This window comes from Telmatherina bonti (assembly GCF_933228915.1).
Source record: "Telmatherina bonti genome assembly, chromosome: 15".
NCBI classification, from domain to species: Eukaryota; Metazoa; Chordata; class Actinopteri; order Atheriniformes; family Telmatherinidae; genus Telmatherina; species Telmatherina bonti.
In genome coordinates, this window is record NC_136613.1 from 27,782,461 (window position 1) to 27,799,642 (window position 17,182).

The 17,182-nt window shown below is 39.3% G+C and overlaps 1 protein-coding gene across 1 annotated transcript in view; it reads left to right on the top strand.

The window, feature by feature from the left end:
* The window catches only part of LOC306766896 (partitioning defective 3 homolog B-like), a 230,308-nt gene that overhangs the window by 44,003 nt on the left and 169,123 nt on the right, over positions 1–17,182 (top strand). The window contains exons 3-4 of the mRNA XM_079254754.1: positions 1,164–1,317; positions 8,328–8,425. Of these exons, the coding sequence (XP_079110880.1) occupies positions 1,164–1,317; positions 8,328–8,425 (252 nt within the window). The remainder of the gene's footprint in view (positions 1–1,163; positions 1,318–8,327; positions 8,426–17,182) is intronic.

The following is a 17,182-nucleotide window of genomic DNA, read 5'->3' on the forward strand; positions in this document are numbered from 1 at the left end:
TTGTGTAACTCAATACGATCCTTCTCCCTGCTTGGTGAGGCAATGCTGGATAGAAAGTGTTTCCACACAATCAGATCCTTGAAATCTTGGTACGTGGAAAAAAAAAAAAAGTCTGAAATGGCATACTGGATTCTTCTGGATTCACCAAGCATCCAAATATAACACTTACATTTATATAGTTAAACCTGATTTACTTTACACTGCATTTTCAGAGCAGGTCTTTTTCTCTCTTTCCCTGCATAGACAACATATCTGTGTGAACACTCACGTTGCATCTGAGTGCAGCAGAGTATGTTGTACATTTGTGGGTTTGGGAGCAGCAGGAAGCCTCTGGCTTTGCTGGCAAAGTCCTTTTTCTTTACTCTTGGTCACTATAGACATAGCACACACACACAAATATATACACGCGCGCACAGGTCTATTCAACTTTTCCATGGAGGCCCCTAGAACAGTGTGTTGACAAGCTCTGTGCTATGTTAGGCTACGCGCAGACTCAGTGTTATTACTCAACATGGTTAAAAGCTGGTGGAGTTTTTTCACGCATGGAGAGGGAACACGAATGGATTTAGTTGTTCATCAGTAAGACACACACTCTCACAGGAATGCTGGGCTCCTTGGATGTCCTCTATAGCGTCCTCATCCACAAGGTAACACGCAAGTTGGTTGCACATCCCCCCTCAGCTCTCGTTTGTTTTTTCTCTGTTTGAAGAAAAGCATCAGGTGCTTCTGAATGTTCATCAAGTGTCGTCTAAATTTGGAGAAGAGTAAAAATATCTTTTCAGCTTAATGTTCCTCTTTCTGGGAGGAAACTCACAGTTTTGGTGTCATAGCTGAATCAATGCACACTTTTGTTTGCCATTGGTGATTTGTTCTTGGCTAAAATCATACAGTTTGAAGCATGATGGGATAGATTATCACATGATCACTTGAGATTCTGTTCATGTTTATGGTAATCCAGTAGCCTTGTTTGGTAAAACTAATGCAGTGGTGAATGACAGCAGTTAGCAGCCATAGTAACTGGAAAACCTGGATTCACTGTGTTGTGTTGATGAGAAAGTTCAAATTATTCACAACTCTTGAACACTATGTATGTTTCATGAAAACTTTAAAATAAAGCAAAATGATCAGCTGCATTGTGTTTTTCTATTTTTTTTTTTTTTAAGCTGATGGCGGTGTATGAGGAGCAGGAAGCCCAGCAGAGGGGCGTGGCTAATGCAAGCCTAACCCCCAGCCCTGACCTCCACCAGGCTGAGCTCTCTGTTTTCCAGCCAATCACAGGAGGAGAGATCGAAGTCAATTCTTCAGCCCTCAAGTCCAGTGAGTAATTTTTTTTTTTACTTGTGTTAATGCTGAAATATGTTTTAATATATATGTTTGTGTGTTTCAAATAGTTCCTTAAAAGGAGACTGACCGGTATATGCTGTGGAGTTTAGCAACTTCTACAGAGCTATCTTTGGCTTCTTAAGGCCCATTTATGATCCCTTTGTGTTTGTAAATAGGGATGTTTGTTTCAAACGTCATTGTCCTCATACTTTAACTCTTCTTGTACGTTATCAAAGTTGTTAAGCTTGTTACATATACTCCACGAGAAGCGAGAACTTTGTTGTTGCTTTCGAGGCCGCAAAAAAAAAAGTCTTTTTCGACTTTTTCGTTCATACGCCATGAAACTTCGTCTGCAACAGGGTGGGGGACGTGGAATATCTCTTCTTTTATGTGCAATAAACCTTGTTATTTCATACTTAATGAGAAACTCTGTCTGCATTGGTTGGTTGGGGGGTGCAGACTGGTTCCTTTTCTTTTAAATGCCACGTGTTGCAAAAGTTGTACTTTCTTACCATCTCGATCATCTGTTTTAATAAAACAATCCGTTCAACTCGAATAGGATGCGGAAGCGGCAACTGTCCGCTTCATGCTTTTCCATGTCAACCATGCCCACCTCTAATGTCCAACCAATCACACAATAGTTGTCAGAGCCCTTCGAGAAGAAAGTTCTACCCAGCTGTTGTGTTGAGTACAAGCCGCAAGCTGTCCCCAATCACGTCTGCAGAAAGAAAATTACATCATTTTGCGATCATGGCTTCGAGAACAAGAAAACCGTTTCCATTTCTCTTGGAGTATGCAGAGTATGTAACGGGCTTTAGCCAACGCCTTCACCACACAGGGCAGAGTTGAGGTTGATGTTGGACTCGAACAATAGCAAACATGGTTTCGTAGACGAGATCATGACATTCTCTCCAAAAAGATGTAAAAAGAGGTAGTGCTGTAGATGGTGGCGGTCTTTGTTGAGGGGTCTTTCTGTGTGGATCCATGTTGTTCCTGTATTTGTGTTGTTTATCGTCCTTCCATACACAAGACATGCGTATTAGGATACTTGATGACTTCTCACATATATTACATAGAAACATGTATGTCTCATGAATTGAGTCACACTACAGCGTTTTAGCCAAGGTTAATTCTCAGTGCCCGTCATGTCACTTCGGATCAAGGCGTCTGCCACATGACTGTAGAATAGAATAATAAAAGGTCCGGTTTGTTTGAGCACATGCAGTGTGAAAGCAGACTTGGTGCAAAAGCAAACTGCATCCCACCAAACTAAAGTGACTCTTATACAGTGTCTAATGGAGAGTCTGGTGTGAACGCAGTAGCCTTAGTTTCCTCTCAGATTAAGGCCTTTGTCAGCCTCTTGGTCTGCATCCATACTTTTTTTGTGTTGTTGCAGAGCCTTTCTCAACAGGTGTTCATAGACTGAGATTACATAACAGTACCAAATAACCAAATCTTACTAAGTACACGACTTCTAAGGGGACCTTCACACTGACACTGTTTGCTCTGCTTTAAATAAATCTGGCTCTCCTACCGTGGATGATAAACCTACCTGGAGATGTGTGAACACTCCTCTGCACACACCGGTGAACATCAAATGATCAAAATCTGGGACTAACCTGCTGTAAATAGTCCCCTTGATTTAGGTCCTCGTGAAAGATGTTATTTTGCTAATTTGGACACTTGTATGTTAATTCCTGACATAAAATTTAAAAATGTTATTTAACTTAAGGCTGCAGGAAAAAAGAAAACACCAATAGGTGTAAATGTAGATGCAAGACATGTACTCTGCTTTTCAGATTCATGGACACTTTATCCACAGGAGGAATGCTGTTAACATAATTCCAATGCAGACAAAGGTCAGCGTGTGATGGGTGGCACTGGAATGAAAGCAAGATGACAGCAGCTGAAATGTTGGGAGCTGTCACAGAGATGCACAATGAGATGTGGTGAAACAGAGTCAGAGTAGAAGACAGGAAGTGCATGTGTTGTGTCAGGCTGCAAAGCCAAAACTGATGTCTGGATCTGCTCAGTGTTACCTGCACCAGAGCTTTATGCATGACCTTGACTTTCTGCATTTTTCTCTTTTTTTTTTGTTTTCAGCTTGTTACTTCTTCCTTTTTTGTTCATTCTTTATTTCAAATCCTGTTTTAAGTCAAATTTCTGTACACGTGAATCACCTTAAAGTATGTGTGATTCTGGTAATCCATTTAATGTAATCATCTCGTTTCACTACTTTTCATTTTTGTTGATTGCGGTTGCACTCTTAAAAGACTCCAGTCAGGGCAGCAGTAACTCCTCACTGTCCTTGGATTCTGTCAAGTTACACCGCCTTTGTGTCCTACATCTGCTTTACCTGCATTATTCCTATAAGCAGGAACAGAACCGTTGCTGGTCTTGTATAATACAACCTTCCTAAATCATGAAGGGGGCCTTCACTGTGTGATCCAGACTCTGTTAAGACGGGAAGTTTAGTCTGTTTCTGCACAGTCGCCTGTCAGCACAGATTAGTGGTAATGTGTGACTGTCATGGGAGATTAGAGGTAACAGAGCTCTGCAGACTATCACTGTCAGTGTGAGAAGGTCAGAGCTAGGCCTCTATCACTGTCTGATGCTTTTCCTCCCAGTCCAACCACTTGTCTGCTTCTCACTGTCCTCAACAGCTCATTGTCTCTGATGTGCCTTGATTCTCCCATTCACTGTCTTATACCGTCTCTACAAATTGTATTGTCTTTTTTCTGGGTTTTTTTTTTATATCTATAGTGCATTTTCTAGTGTTTTCTTGCCCACCATTTTCTGCAAACCTTCCAGTTACTATCTTTTCTTTTCATGTTTTGTTTTGTGTTCTCTGTAACCCTTCTTTGAGATTGTTTTACTCATAATGAATGAAATCAATGCCGTGGGAGATTAAAAAGCAGCCATTTTTATTTGCTTAGCTATAACTTCCTTTACCTCTACTCAAAATCTTTAGCTATATAAGACGAGTAATTTTCACTTAAACAGATATAACTTTCTTCTTGTTCTTAAAACATTGTTTGTAACTTTTTTTTTTTAATGGTACACTGAATTTGCAGTTTGAATCTTGATTTATTAATATGCAGCATGAATATTAGCATCTGTAGCATAGTCATTTCCCCTCGACAGGCAACGCAAAGGTTTAGCCTTTAATCAATTAATAGAAGACTGGTCTGCTTCTAATAAAGGATTGGACTTATTTACCACTTTTAAAAGTGCACCACATTGAAGCCAACATTTATTCCCCCCACATTCACACACTGGTGGAATTAAACCGTGTGCCTTGGGGCAGACTGGCAATTGTGGAGGTAGAATTCAGTCAACACCTGCGATTGGTTAGCCACTGCAAGCACTCTAATTATACAGACGTACACACTGTTTTCATAAGGAAAACTATGGCTATAAACAATACACTGAATCATTGACTGTCTTTAAGTCTTTCTTAATATTCCTTATTATTTCTCCACTCAATAATGGCGCCGCCAAGATGGCGCAACAAGGCATCTGCTGGAGATTTCTAAACATTAAAAATGGGGACTCTTCTGGGTTTATTGTCTCTTAAAAAAACCCCCCAAAAACTACTTTTATTCAACGTAACATTAGTACTTTAAACATTTTCCTTTACATTTTTTTGCAATATTGTAAATAACAAACAGTGGCTGCGGGTAATAATTGAAATTCAATCCTTAAAATGTATAATTTTTCTCTTTTTTTTTTTTTTTTTTTTTTTTTTTTTTTTTTTTTTTTTTTGCTGGTGCACCAAAATCAATAAGTTAGGTGCACCATTGCAGCCAATGCAATCAGTGACTCTTGGGCCCCGATAGTTTCCCAGTTCTGTACCTTTTCCTTGTCACATGAGCCAAATGCTAAACTCAAAATAGTCATCCACCAATGATTGGTGCTCTCCCAGTGGCTCTGTCCCATTTTGTTATGCTTACAGCTACATGCTGAGAAATGTCTGGATTTTCACCCTTTTCTATGTCAGATGAACTGTTAAATGAACAGTTAAAGGTCCAGCATGGAGGAGATTGTGACGTCGTGGTATAAATTTCAGACTGCTACCAACTGAATAATTCCCACCATATGTATCCCTTCTAGATATAAATGGGAAATATAAGATTGACTGAAAAACTTTAAAGGGCTGCTCTGGAGCTAGGTTTTAGTTTGTCCCTTCTCATCCACCGTAGTGACATAGCAGCAGGGTAAGAAGGGTGATTATATGTTACTTAGTCTAACGTACTAAAAACAACAAAATTCTTATTGTCTCACTAATATCAAATGAATAAAAAATGTGTAATAGGTGTGAATATCATAGTTTTTCTGCCAGTATATCTAAAAACTATTATTAGTATAAGCATCTAGCATCTCTTGTGTTGACTAGAGACAGTTTTACCATATAGTGCAGAAGTGCCCAAGTATGGTCCTTGATAGCTACTTTCTTGCAACTTTTAGTTGCTTCCATTCTTAGACACACCCCAAGCAAATGGCTGAATTCCCTCATGCACATGTCATTCAGCTCTGCAGAGGCCTGGTAACAGGCCATCCATTTGATTCCTGTGTGTTGGAGAAGGGTTGCAGGATAGTAGATCTCCAGAACTGGACTTGGGCACCTCTGATACTAACGTCTCTATTCAGTGTTTATAGCATTATTTATTTTTACTCACTGACACACACTTGTGACATGCTGGGACACTTGAGCAAACTGCAGTCATGAGCTATTTTGACACACTGCAGTCCTGAAATTTTCTAGAGATGTTCAGGAGGAGTACATGTGAAAATGTCCAGCATTTGCACCAGATTTCTAACAGAGATTTTCTTTCCACCTCTATAAAATCTTTAACATATCAGGGGAGGGAAACAAAAGGTATGATTTTAACATTTAGTCCTGCAGATTTTAAAGGAGCATCCATACTGGTAAAGATTTCTTATTCACAGTCTTTTTTGCTTTTCTACTTGCTTTACAATATTGTGGCTCTGATCAGATGCATCATATATTTATATAAATAGAAAACTTATTTGTCCTTTTTTGTGTACTACACAGTTTTTTTTTGTCCAATTGGTTCCTGCTATCCGCGCTCCCTGGACAGACTCCCCTGCACTCCAGTCCTCACATTTCCATCTCTGAGATAGCATGCGGAGTACAGACACTCCTGCTGTGCACGTCTATGCAGCAACTATGGAAAGTCTGAACAAATTGTCCACAGATCCGCCTGAACATCTAAGATGTTTATGTGAAAAACATTGATGCTTTGACTAGGAAAGTTTGTGCATTTCTTACCTTTCATGTGAAAATATGCCACCACTGTTCTTTAAAAGATTAAAATTCAGTTGCATACGTTAGTTTTTGTGAATGAGACTTCAGTCAATTGTCTTATGTGTAAATTTCTTTAAAAAATTTGCTTTAGTCCCCTAATTTTGGTATTTTTCCACTTTCCTTCAGTTTTACACTCTTGTGTCCCATATTCAGCCCTCCTCCTCACGTTGCCTTTTGGAGGAGATGAATTGATGAGAGGTTTGATGAATCCATATAACCCAGCCATTCTTAAGAGCACCAAGGGTCCATTTGTGACAATCAATATATGACCCTACAAATATCATTTGACATGTCCTTTGAGGAGTTCAACCATATAGCGTTCCCTCCACCCACAGCACCATCTTCTCTATTATATTCCCAATTGAGCTATAGGCACTTACATGACGGGGCTCTTAATGTATATATAGATTGATGGTTGCAATGAGTGGGGATGGTACATCAGAGATTTGGGTGTACACCACACAGATAATAATGATGAAACGATCCCATTTTAATTCATATTTATGTGTTCAGATTTAGTTTTTGGTGGTGACTTTCCTCTTAGTTAAACTTTTCTCCCAAGCTCCATCGGCAGTACGGGTGATCTATGTATCACGTTTAATAATAATTTCGTAAAAGTGCTAATAAGATGTAAAGGAGTCGTTATTTCCTTTATTTTTTAAGTTTTTTTTTTTTTTTTTTTAATTCACACAAATCTGAGCGGCAGTGTGCTGACTGACTGGATATGAATGGACAGCGTTATTTGTTGATGTGTTTTAGTCCCAGTAGATCACAAAATCCTTCAAATCTGTATTCAGGAGTGAGATTAGTATGTCATCAATAAATATAGATGTACACAAATGTCTCTGCTTGTTAACTACTGATCAAAATATCTGAGTACAGATGCCATTCTAATGATGGATTTTTGGTTTTAACAAACTGAATGTAGTAACCTGTTGTGGTAATCTGTAGAGTTTGTCCTGTAAGTTATTTGTGGTCAGTAGATATGTCTTTAAAGCAAAGTTTAAAACTATTAAAAACATCTGTATGAATGAGATTTGACATTTTGTAGCCGTCTGAGCTTTATTAATCGTCAGCCTATAATCACTTTTTTACTGCATTGATGCAGAATAGGCTTTGGAGTAACTCTAACAACACACACATAAACAGGGCTGTCAACGCAAACAGTCTTGTTTGTATATATTTATATGTGAAAATTGTGTTTGTATTAGCAGGGCTTCCTGATGACTCTTAGGTAATTTAACATCTTGCCATTTTCCACTCTGTTGTCGTGTACCTCGAGCCGTTAATAGCCTATTTAGAAGGAGTCATGCTGTGGGAAGATGGCAGTAGAGTTACAGAAAGCAGTCAACTGTTTAAAACAAATTGCACAGAGATTATTATATTATTACAGTTAAATTTCTAAGTTTTTTGCCATTCATTTAGCTCCTTTTAAACAATAATAAATACAATGAAAATGTGATTTATACCTGTACACATTGCTTTATATTTAAGCTATTTTTACTTGAGCTGCAACTTGGATAGAAATTAGTGTCAATTTTGCATCATGCTGCAGGTCATAGTGTTGATACACAGCCATTAAAAGCATTAATACTGATTTATAAATGTATTTATTTTTATGTCGTGTCCCCCCCTCCCCCCACCCCCCTCCCCCCACCCCGCCCCCCTCCCACAGATACTCCCCTGCTGGTGAGAAGCAGCAGTGACTCGGCCCTGGGCCCCCAAGCGACAGATGCCGACAAACCCTCCTTTAGTGAAGACACTGCAGGAATGGTAAAACCATGAATTTATGTTACTAAAAAGGACACATAGAAAACTTAGAAGATGTATTACTGTGGTGTAAAATATGACTTCAAGTAATGTAACTGGTTTCATACATCTGTATGTGTGGGAATAAGTAATACCCACAGCAGACTAAAATAGGGTTCTCAAGCAGGTCCGTACTTGTTCTTTGTTGGCTTTAAGGCCGGGCAATGAAATTATTTAAAAGTTGGATTGTAATTATTTTTTTTATACATTCTTGGTGACAAACTTGAGACATTTTCAGTCAGTCCATTGATGAAGCACTCAGATTGTCCATATGCACAAACCAGTTAGACCAGGGATCCCCAGCCCTGGTCGTCATGGACCGATGTCCTGCAGGTTTTCCAAGTGTTCCTGCTGGAACACACCTGAGTCAGACTAAGACAAGCTCTGCATCTGTCTGCTAAACACACATTGATTTGAATCAGGCGTGTTGCAGCAGGGACACTTGGAAAACCTGCACGACACTGGTCCTCGAGGACCAAGGTTGGGGATCCTTGACTACCAGTGACGAAGATGGTTTAATTCAAGTGTGAGATGCAGGGAGTGGGGTTGTTTTACACTAATTGAAGAGCATGTGAACACTTTCAAATATCTGGCTCTAGGATGCAATGGAAACATGTTTAATCAGCATTCTGAGAGCATCAAATGACTTTTCAGGAGACTCTTTGTGGTTTTTAAGACCCACTATGAATCTTGTTATCTTATTATGAGTTGCTGTCTCCAAAGATTTCCTCTTGTATTTCAACCGCAGCGCACGCTCAAAGCTGCCAGTGTCCTTACATCCTTTTGATTAGATGTTGCACAGTGTGTAAGCAGAACGCAGCTGTAGAGTGTGTTTACTCAGCCTCGGGATGCTCCTGGGTAACCTTTTTGTTAGTCCTGCTGTAAGTGGAACTTTCTGGATTATGCCAGAGTTGTGATTATTGGAAAGACTTCCTTTAGGGTGCACTGTAATGCCTTACTGCCCCGTGCAAGCTGTCCTCTGGGCAGTAAAGTTCATGGTAGTCACTGTGCACAGGACATGTTTAGTCAGTATTTATGCATTATGATGGGGAAAAAAAAGTTGAGTCCTTCCAAACTGTTGGGATAAGTATTATTTTTCTTTCTTTTTTTTTTTTTTTTGTCCAAAATAACACTATCTTCTTTGGGGCTGCTTGCCATGCATCTATTTAACCCCACACACCGACTCTGCATCCACCTCTCCCCACACATAAAGCCAATCAGTATCCACTGAGGCGAAGCTTGTTGTTTTATTTTGTTGCTAGGTGAAAATTTTTTGTAACATTTAAGTCTTTAAAGGAATTGTTTGCGAAGGAAAGACCTAGAGAAAAATACAGCCGCTTCATGCTGCTTGCTGCTGCTTCAGGCAGCAAGAAAGAAAAAGTTTTCCTCTGTGGTCCAAATATGTGGGCAGCCAGTTTTACCAGGTAAGAGTTGAGATGGACGAAACGGCGGTCTATAGCATTGGAAACATGATTTTGCTTACATAATGCTTTAAAAAGTAATTATAACCATCTATACGTTACACTTTGACAGATCGTCAAATTCTTTATCATAATCAAGGAGGAAGTCAATAAATAAACAAGTTAATGTGATATTTTTAGACACGTTTATTAGCCCTGTTTGGTTAAAGTGTTCTGACATTATTAATGTTTTTTTCAAGAACTTTTACAGGTAAGTGGTTAATATAATTATATTTTTAAATACCAGTATTTTGGGAGTTGGTGTAGCTTCATCAGTTATTGTCAGATATTGATTTACTTTGATGTATCATCAGCTTTCCAATAGTGCAGCTGTAATCTAATAGACTGATTACCATTAAATATTCTAAGCACATTAAGCCTCTCAGGGGGGAAACACTGATTTTGATGACCCTCTGGTCTCTTTTCTTGGACAATAACAGCACTTGGGCAACTTTTTTGTGAAGCTAAAAACGAGCTTTCTTCGTAATATATTGTTAATCGTTCATGTGCAGGCTGGTGCTTTTGATGATGTCTTATCCATTGAATCATAACAAAAAGACAAAAGTGCCACTTATGTGTTTGTGCCGACACACTTTAGTCTGTGTATAAAAGCCTCACCTAAGAAATGCTGCTGTTGCTTAAAGCTCCTTTTTACTGATAGAAATATACAGAACAATACCATTATATGTCTGTCCACTAATTTAATCCTCAGGTGGGATGCTGACACAGGTCAGCAGTGTACTTGCATGTGTGTGTTTGTGTGTGGTGACTGCATGCTGTTTTAGGTTATGGGTAAATGATGTCTTAGTGTCTTCATGTCTTCTCTTATCCAGACACATTTAGTCACACGAGGCTCCATTAAGAAAGAAGGATGACTTTCTCTCCCTTACTCAAAGGGCAAAGGGCAAACGGTCTTCTGCTTGCGTCATCTGTTCTTCCTTCTTCCTCCTCCGAACAACTGCTGATCTCATTTTCACATCTGTCCCTTCTCATTGTCTTCAACACTAGTGCGGCAGCAGCTGTCATGCCCAACGGAACATTGAAGTGTTTATGCATCTGCAGAGCAGGAGCAGCACAAAGACGAGATTTTAAATGGTTGACTTCAGGATATGACATCACTATCCTGTCAGGAGGTCACCCCCTCAAAGTGCTTACTTCATTCACCTTCATTACCTGGGCTTTAAAGCATACAGTACAAACATCAGCATTTCCCACTGATGACTTTTCCTTATTAATAAAACTCCAACTTATCCCTTCATCTCACCAAATACGCATTTCCATTTTGTTGTTTTAGATTTATTTATTCCCAAACTAATTCAGTCCAAATCCAGATACATTGTTTCATTTTCATACCTTTCCTACCTGCTATAAATGTGAATAATTGCATTGTAGCCTGGTTAAATAGTTATTTAAACAGGCTACATTGTGCTGTTGCTGTTACTGTTTCATATTCCCTATGCATGGTTATAGCTAGAAATTCCCTCAGGTTTGCTGGTGACATTACCTCCATGCTTGATTGGACTCTTGAGCAGTGAACCTCCCACCCATGAGACTTCTCACTGGACAAACATCCTTTTTTAAATCACGCTGGATTCCCCATAGAGCAACCTGTTTGTAAGGTTCAGTTCTTCTGGGGGACTGACTGCTTCTCAGAGGCGGTCAGTCTCTTTTTCTACTTGCCGTTGCCAAAGGTGATCTAACAGGTTTGTAAAAACGCAGCATGCCCACTGCCTGCAGTGTTAGGTAGGCAGTGTAACCATCCTGTACTTTCTTGGTACCTACTCAGCTGTGGTAAGCAAACCAAGCTGATACCACATGTTGATGCTGAAACACAGCTGGGTGCTGATTGGCCAGAGGAATAATCACCTTTGGGTAAAAACAACTCTTCAGCTGCTCACACACAAAGACACACTTCCTTGTTCAATGAAGTCGTGAAAGTTTGGCAGAAAATGTAAAACCAGCACTACAGACATTTGAGCACACAGATTTACTGTGAGCAAGACTAATGAAGACATAAAATAGTTGTTGATTGCAATTTTGGATTCTCAGATGAATTTCTTTTTGTTGTAGAAAATCTCTGCAGTCGTCTGTGATGTGATTATCACTGGCAGCAGATTTCCAACTCCACTGAAGTAAAACTATAAAAACACACTCTGTACTGGTTTATACTCCTTCCTGTAGATAAAAACTACTGCTTAAATATTGTGTTTATTATAAGTATTGTATAATAAACACACAGTGAAGTTTTATGTCTTGTCTATAGCAGGCTTGCTCAAGCTGAGAAACAACAGATCCTGTTCACAGCCAAATGGTCAGTAATGAAAAAGAAAGCGGGGAAAGATGTTCTGAGTCATATTAGATGGTAATAGAAAAGCCCTGTTTGTGTTACTTAAGCCTGGCATCTGGAGCCTGTCTTTAGTTTGTTGAATTCTCTGCAACAGTAGAAAACTTTAGTCTTGTTCTGGACGTAGCAAGAAGAAAATGACATAATTTTACTCTCACAACCTCTATTTGGAAGTTCTCGTAACTTATTCTTGACACATCTGAGCAGAACATTTTTCTTGTGTGGTGTCCGACAGCTGTTGTGATGGTTGGAAATTTGACGTGGGGCATTGTTAATGTGGAAAAACATGAAAAAAAGCCAAAAGTTGTCAATTCCACTTTTACGCTGATACAAAAGATTCAACAAGGTAGAAGAGATGGGCTTAAGGATCATCTGGTTGAAGTAATGTGGAAGTATGAAAATCTACAGAACATGTGTGACATACAAAGACATGGACACCACCCCATGTAAAATCCCAGCCCCCTGCAGATAGTTTCTCGTGAAGGATTAAATAACCAAGCCAAATTGAACTTTGTTTCTGCCCCCTAAAGTACAACATTCTCTATTTTCACCTGTTTGTTCTGGTTTTAAGGCTAAGCAAGAAACCTTCTGGGTTAAGTATGCACTGAAAATCACTAAAAACTGCTTCTGGTTTTTGGAAGAAGCTGTACAAGCTCTGCGTTTGAAGAACATCTTCCACATTCAGGACAACCATAATCTTTAGGCAGAGCATTTATAATGCAAGTTGCTCTATACCATTCTTCTCAATATCATCAGCAAAACACAAAAGGCCTGAAAGGACAACAGTTGTTGAGGAGAAAGGTGTCCGTATTGGCACCAGAACTAAAGCTGCAGTAAGTCTTATTGAAAAATTCACACATGTATACATAACTTTAGCTAAATTTTCTCCATTTTCTCCCTTCAATAGTGTTCAGTTTGAATTCTTACAGGGTGTCAGTGACGTGTCTTTGTCTTTATGTGGTTCTACATGGCAGCTTTGTTTGAATGCATTATGGATTTTATAAAGACTCTGCTAAACAGTGTCCCAGACTAAAGAAACCTATTGGATAAGGTATGTTTCACCAGTACATTTAGCATTTGCTCTGCAGGTTGTGATACAGGAGTGCTAACATGTTTATTGCATATTTAAATTCTTTTGGGAATGATGAGCTAAATTATGATCTATATGGAAGAAGGTCAAGTTTTTTGATTCAACACTGTTTTAAATGCTTTAGCAATAAATATGGATTTAGTTTAAGATTTTGCTGTTTTTGCTTTAAAACTCTTATTGAATTCTTTTGGATACACTGAATTATAGTTTCCTTATTTATTAATAAAGCACATCTACATACATACAGCGGATACTTGTAGGCCTGCCGTCAGCTTAAATTGTCAAACAAATCGTTGGGCCTTGTTAGTGCAAGGATAAAACCGGATATCCTAAGAAAAAAATCAGTTGATTCTTTAATCTGCAGGCAGAGAGAGGGTGAGCTCAGAAAGCAGGGAGAGCAGGAGGCAAGCCAGCTGTCAGTTACAACTGCCCATCAAACAGCAGACATTTCTGCCGTCTGCTAGCCCTCAAATCTTATTACCAGAGCAATAATTTCCACACCACCTGCACACTTGTCACAGGGTGCACATTTAGCAAATGAAGCCATAATGATTTTTTTCGGCAGAAAAAATGACTTTCTGCATTTAAGGCTGAAAAGTTGACACTGAATGGTGGTGACCAGGGATTTTCTGGAGCTGGCATCTTACATGTGCACCGCCTTCAGCCTAATGAGTGTAGTCTTAAATTTACTATCACTAACTAACACATTGTTTACGTAAATTACATGATTTAGATCAGTTATTGTAGCATAAATGGGGAAAAAAAAGAAGAAAAACCTTCTTTTCCTTTTTCTTACCTGCATTTAACGTGAAAGCGAAGACATTCACTCTGCTTTTCAGCCAGCTGTACTGCAGTGATGACCACATACATACGTGTTGGAGAATTAAGGGCATGTTCACTTTTTAATTTAAATCTTTTTGATTGTAGTCTGTTTGCTTAGAAAGTCTGCTTCATTTGGAAGCAATGTGAATGGGCAAATGAATTCTAAGTCGGATCAAATTAGCAGACTTGGTCCGCTTACAAAAGCAGGTCTGTTTCATGCAGACCACATACAGGAAATAGAGAAATAGAGTGCATTGTGGGTTTAGCCTATGCCGTCACGGGTAAATACCGCTAAAAGAGAGACTCGTGTGATAAAATAGACAGCTTGAGTAAACGCTCACAGGGAAAATGTAGAACGATGTGGTCAAAGTATAGACTGTATATAAAAAGATGGACAGAGCCTCCGTGACGTCAGCCGTAGGTTTCTGAAGAGCTGAATTGAAGCTCTTTGGGTGGTTCCTACCATCGCCATCTTTGCAGGGTCATGTGTGTCGTCTCGCCCAGAAAATACATATATGGGCAAAGAGGTAGAGCTGAGAGGGGGGCTGTGTGCATCATGATGGATGATTGACAAATCGAGCGAACTCAGAGCTTTGTGCAGTTAACACCTAACTGAGCTAACCTGGATATAACAGGAGCTAACCAGCTAACGGAGGTTAGTGGGCTAAAGCTAAGTCATGTTGTTAGGCAGCTAAAAACTGCGGTTGTTGTACGTTTTTCTTACGTGAAGCGGGAGATCGGGTACCTTTCAATCAAAATGACATGCCCTTAAATATGCTGAATTTTGAGATTGAATTACTTTTAAATGGGAGACTTAAAAAAAAAAAATTCACTCCCCCCACAGTTTTTATGAAGGTAAACCTGACCTATTAAACTGAAAATGTTGTTTTGTACCAGGCTGTAAACATGTTTATTTCTGCTGTGAAATTATGTTTTAACATGGTAGACTACGGGGATTTGTTCAGTTTTAGAGCCCCTAGTGGATGAAGGGGTTACTACAAATTTGGCTCTTCTGCAAAGGCTTCACTTTTAACCGCAGGAGGTTGCTGCTTGGGTCAGATTTCCGATGGAAATGTGATCAACCAGACTACTAGGATCTGACGCAGCTCCATATTTTCTTGCCTGTGGTGGAGAGGGAAATGGTTTTTAAAAGGTCAGATTTTTTTTATACACTGTGAACACAATCTCTCTCTGGAATAAACTGAACCAAGTCCCCGACTGGACCGAGTCTAGCATACTATCTTAATGTGAAAGCTCCCCAAATGACTCTGGAAAGGATCTACTCTTAAAAAAGAAACTCTGCTTTTTTCTTGGCAGTTTAGAAAATCAGACCGAGTGGCTGTCTCTGGATTTTTCCCCCTCTTCAGTATCTCTCTCTCTTACACTTGACATACATGCACACACTTAGTCACTTGCTCATCTGTCTCCTCTCAGCCAGCCTGGTTCAGACGGAGGTGATAGCTTCAGGGTAATTGTTCAGATTGTCACTTGGCCTTTTGGTGAGAGTAGTGAAGGGAAGAAAAGTACTCTTCTTTAAGTAATTCTGTCTTTCTTCCATCATCTGTGTCTTTCATCCAACTTCCTGTATCCTGTCTTTGTTTAGTTTCAACTTTTGAGGATTTGTAAGTATATGCAAGCGTGAATACTAACACTAACCAAAAGAAAAGAAAAAAACCTCTGTCTCAATTTTAACCATGCTTAAAAAATGTAAACATGCACACAGAGGTTTGGGTAATGGTGATTATCAAACAGGAAGTTGCTTTTTTTTTTTTTTTTTACCCAGAATACCAGAGTCTAATATGGTAGTAGGCTACATATTTATCAAGTCATACATGGGTTTGTGCTTATGTGTGTTTGCCTGCCTGCTTACACATATGCATGCATTATAGCTCGTTCGCCAGCCTGCATCCATGTTTCAGTAGTAATGATTTTACATGGCCATAAATGTGCCTCTGTAGGGGTTCATTTGATACAATTTCCTGGTTTGTCTTTCCACAGTGCCTGCATGTATGTGTGCAAGTGGAGAATTCAATTTAGATTTATTAAAAGTAGTGTGTTGTGAATTGTTTAGAAACATCTGCTTGCAGAACTTACAACCTTCAGAATATCTCCCACCATACCCGGTTCTTCCATTTAAAAAATATATTTTAAGATTGTTTTGTCTCTTTTAGATTTGTGTCGTTGCAGATATACTGGAACATAGTAGAGGGATGAGCAGTGAAACCCACATTGTCTGTAGATATAAATAGTTCCTCTCAGTGATCAAAAACTCATAACACAAATTCAGTTCAATTCAATTCAACTTTATTTATATAGCGTCAAATCACGGCATTGCCATCTCAAGACGCTTTACAGACAGAGGGGAAAACATAATGAAGGCCAATTCATAATAGCCTATATAAGGAAACCAACAGATTGAGTTGAGTCCAACTCAATCTCCCATCCTGAGCAAGCACACTGGCAACAGTGGGAAGGAAAAACACTAACTGGGAGCTTATTCCATAAGAGAGGGGCCTGATAACCAAAGGCTCTGCCTCCTGCTCGGCTCTTTGAGACTCTAGGAACCACAAGTAAGCCTGCAGTCTGTGAACGAAGAACTCTGCTTGGTATATAAGGAACAATGAGGTCTTTGATATATAGTGGTGCCTGGTTGTGGAGGGCTTTATATGTAAGGAGAAGGATTTTAAATTCTATTCTAGATTCAACAGGCAGCCAATGAAGAGAGGCTAAAACTGGAGAAATATGATCTCTCCTGCTGGTTCTGGTCAGGACTCTGGCTGCAGAATTCTGGATCAGCTGAAGGGTTTTCAGGGCATATTTAGGACAGCCCGGTAATAGAGAGTTACAGTAATCTAGTCTCGAAGTAACAAAAGCGTGAACCAGTTTTTCTGCATCACTCTGAGACAGAATGTCCCTAATTTTGGCTATATTACGTAAATGAAAGAAGGCTGTTTTAGTAACCTGCTTAATATGTGGGCCAAAGGACAGGTCAGGGTCAAATATTA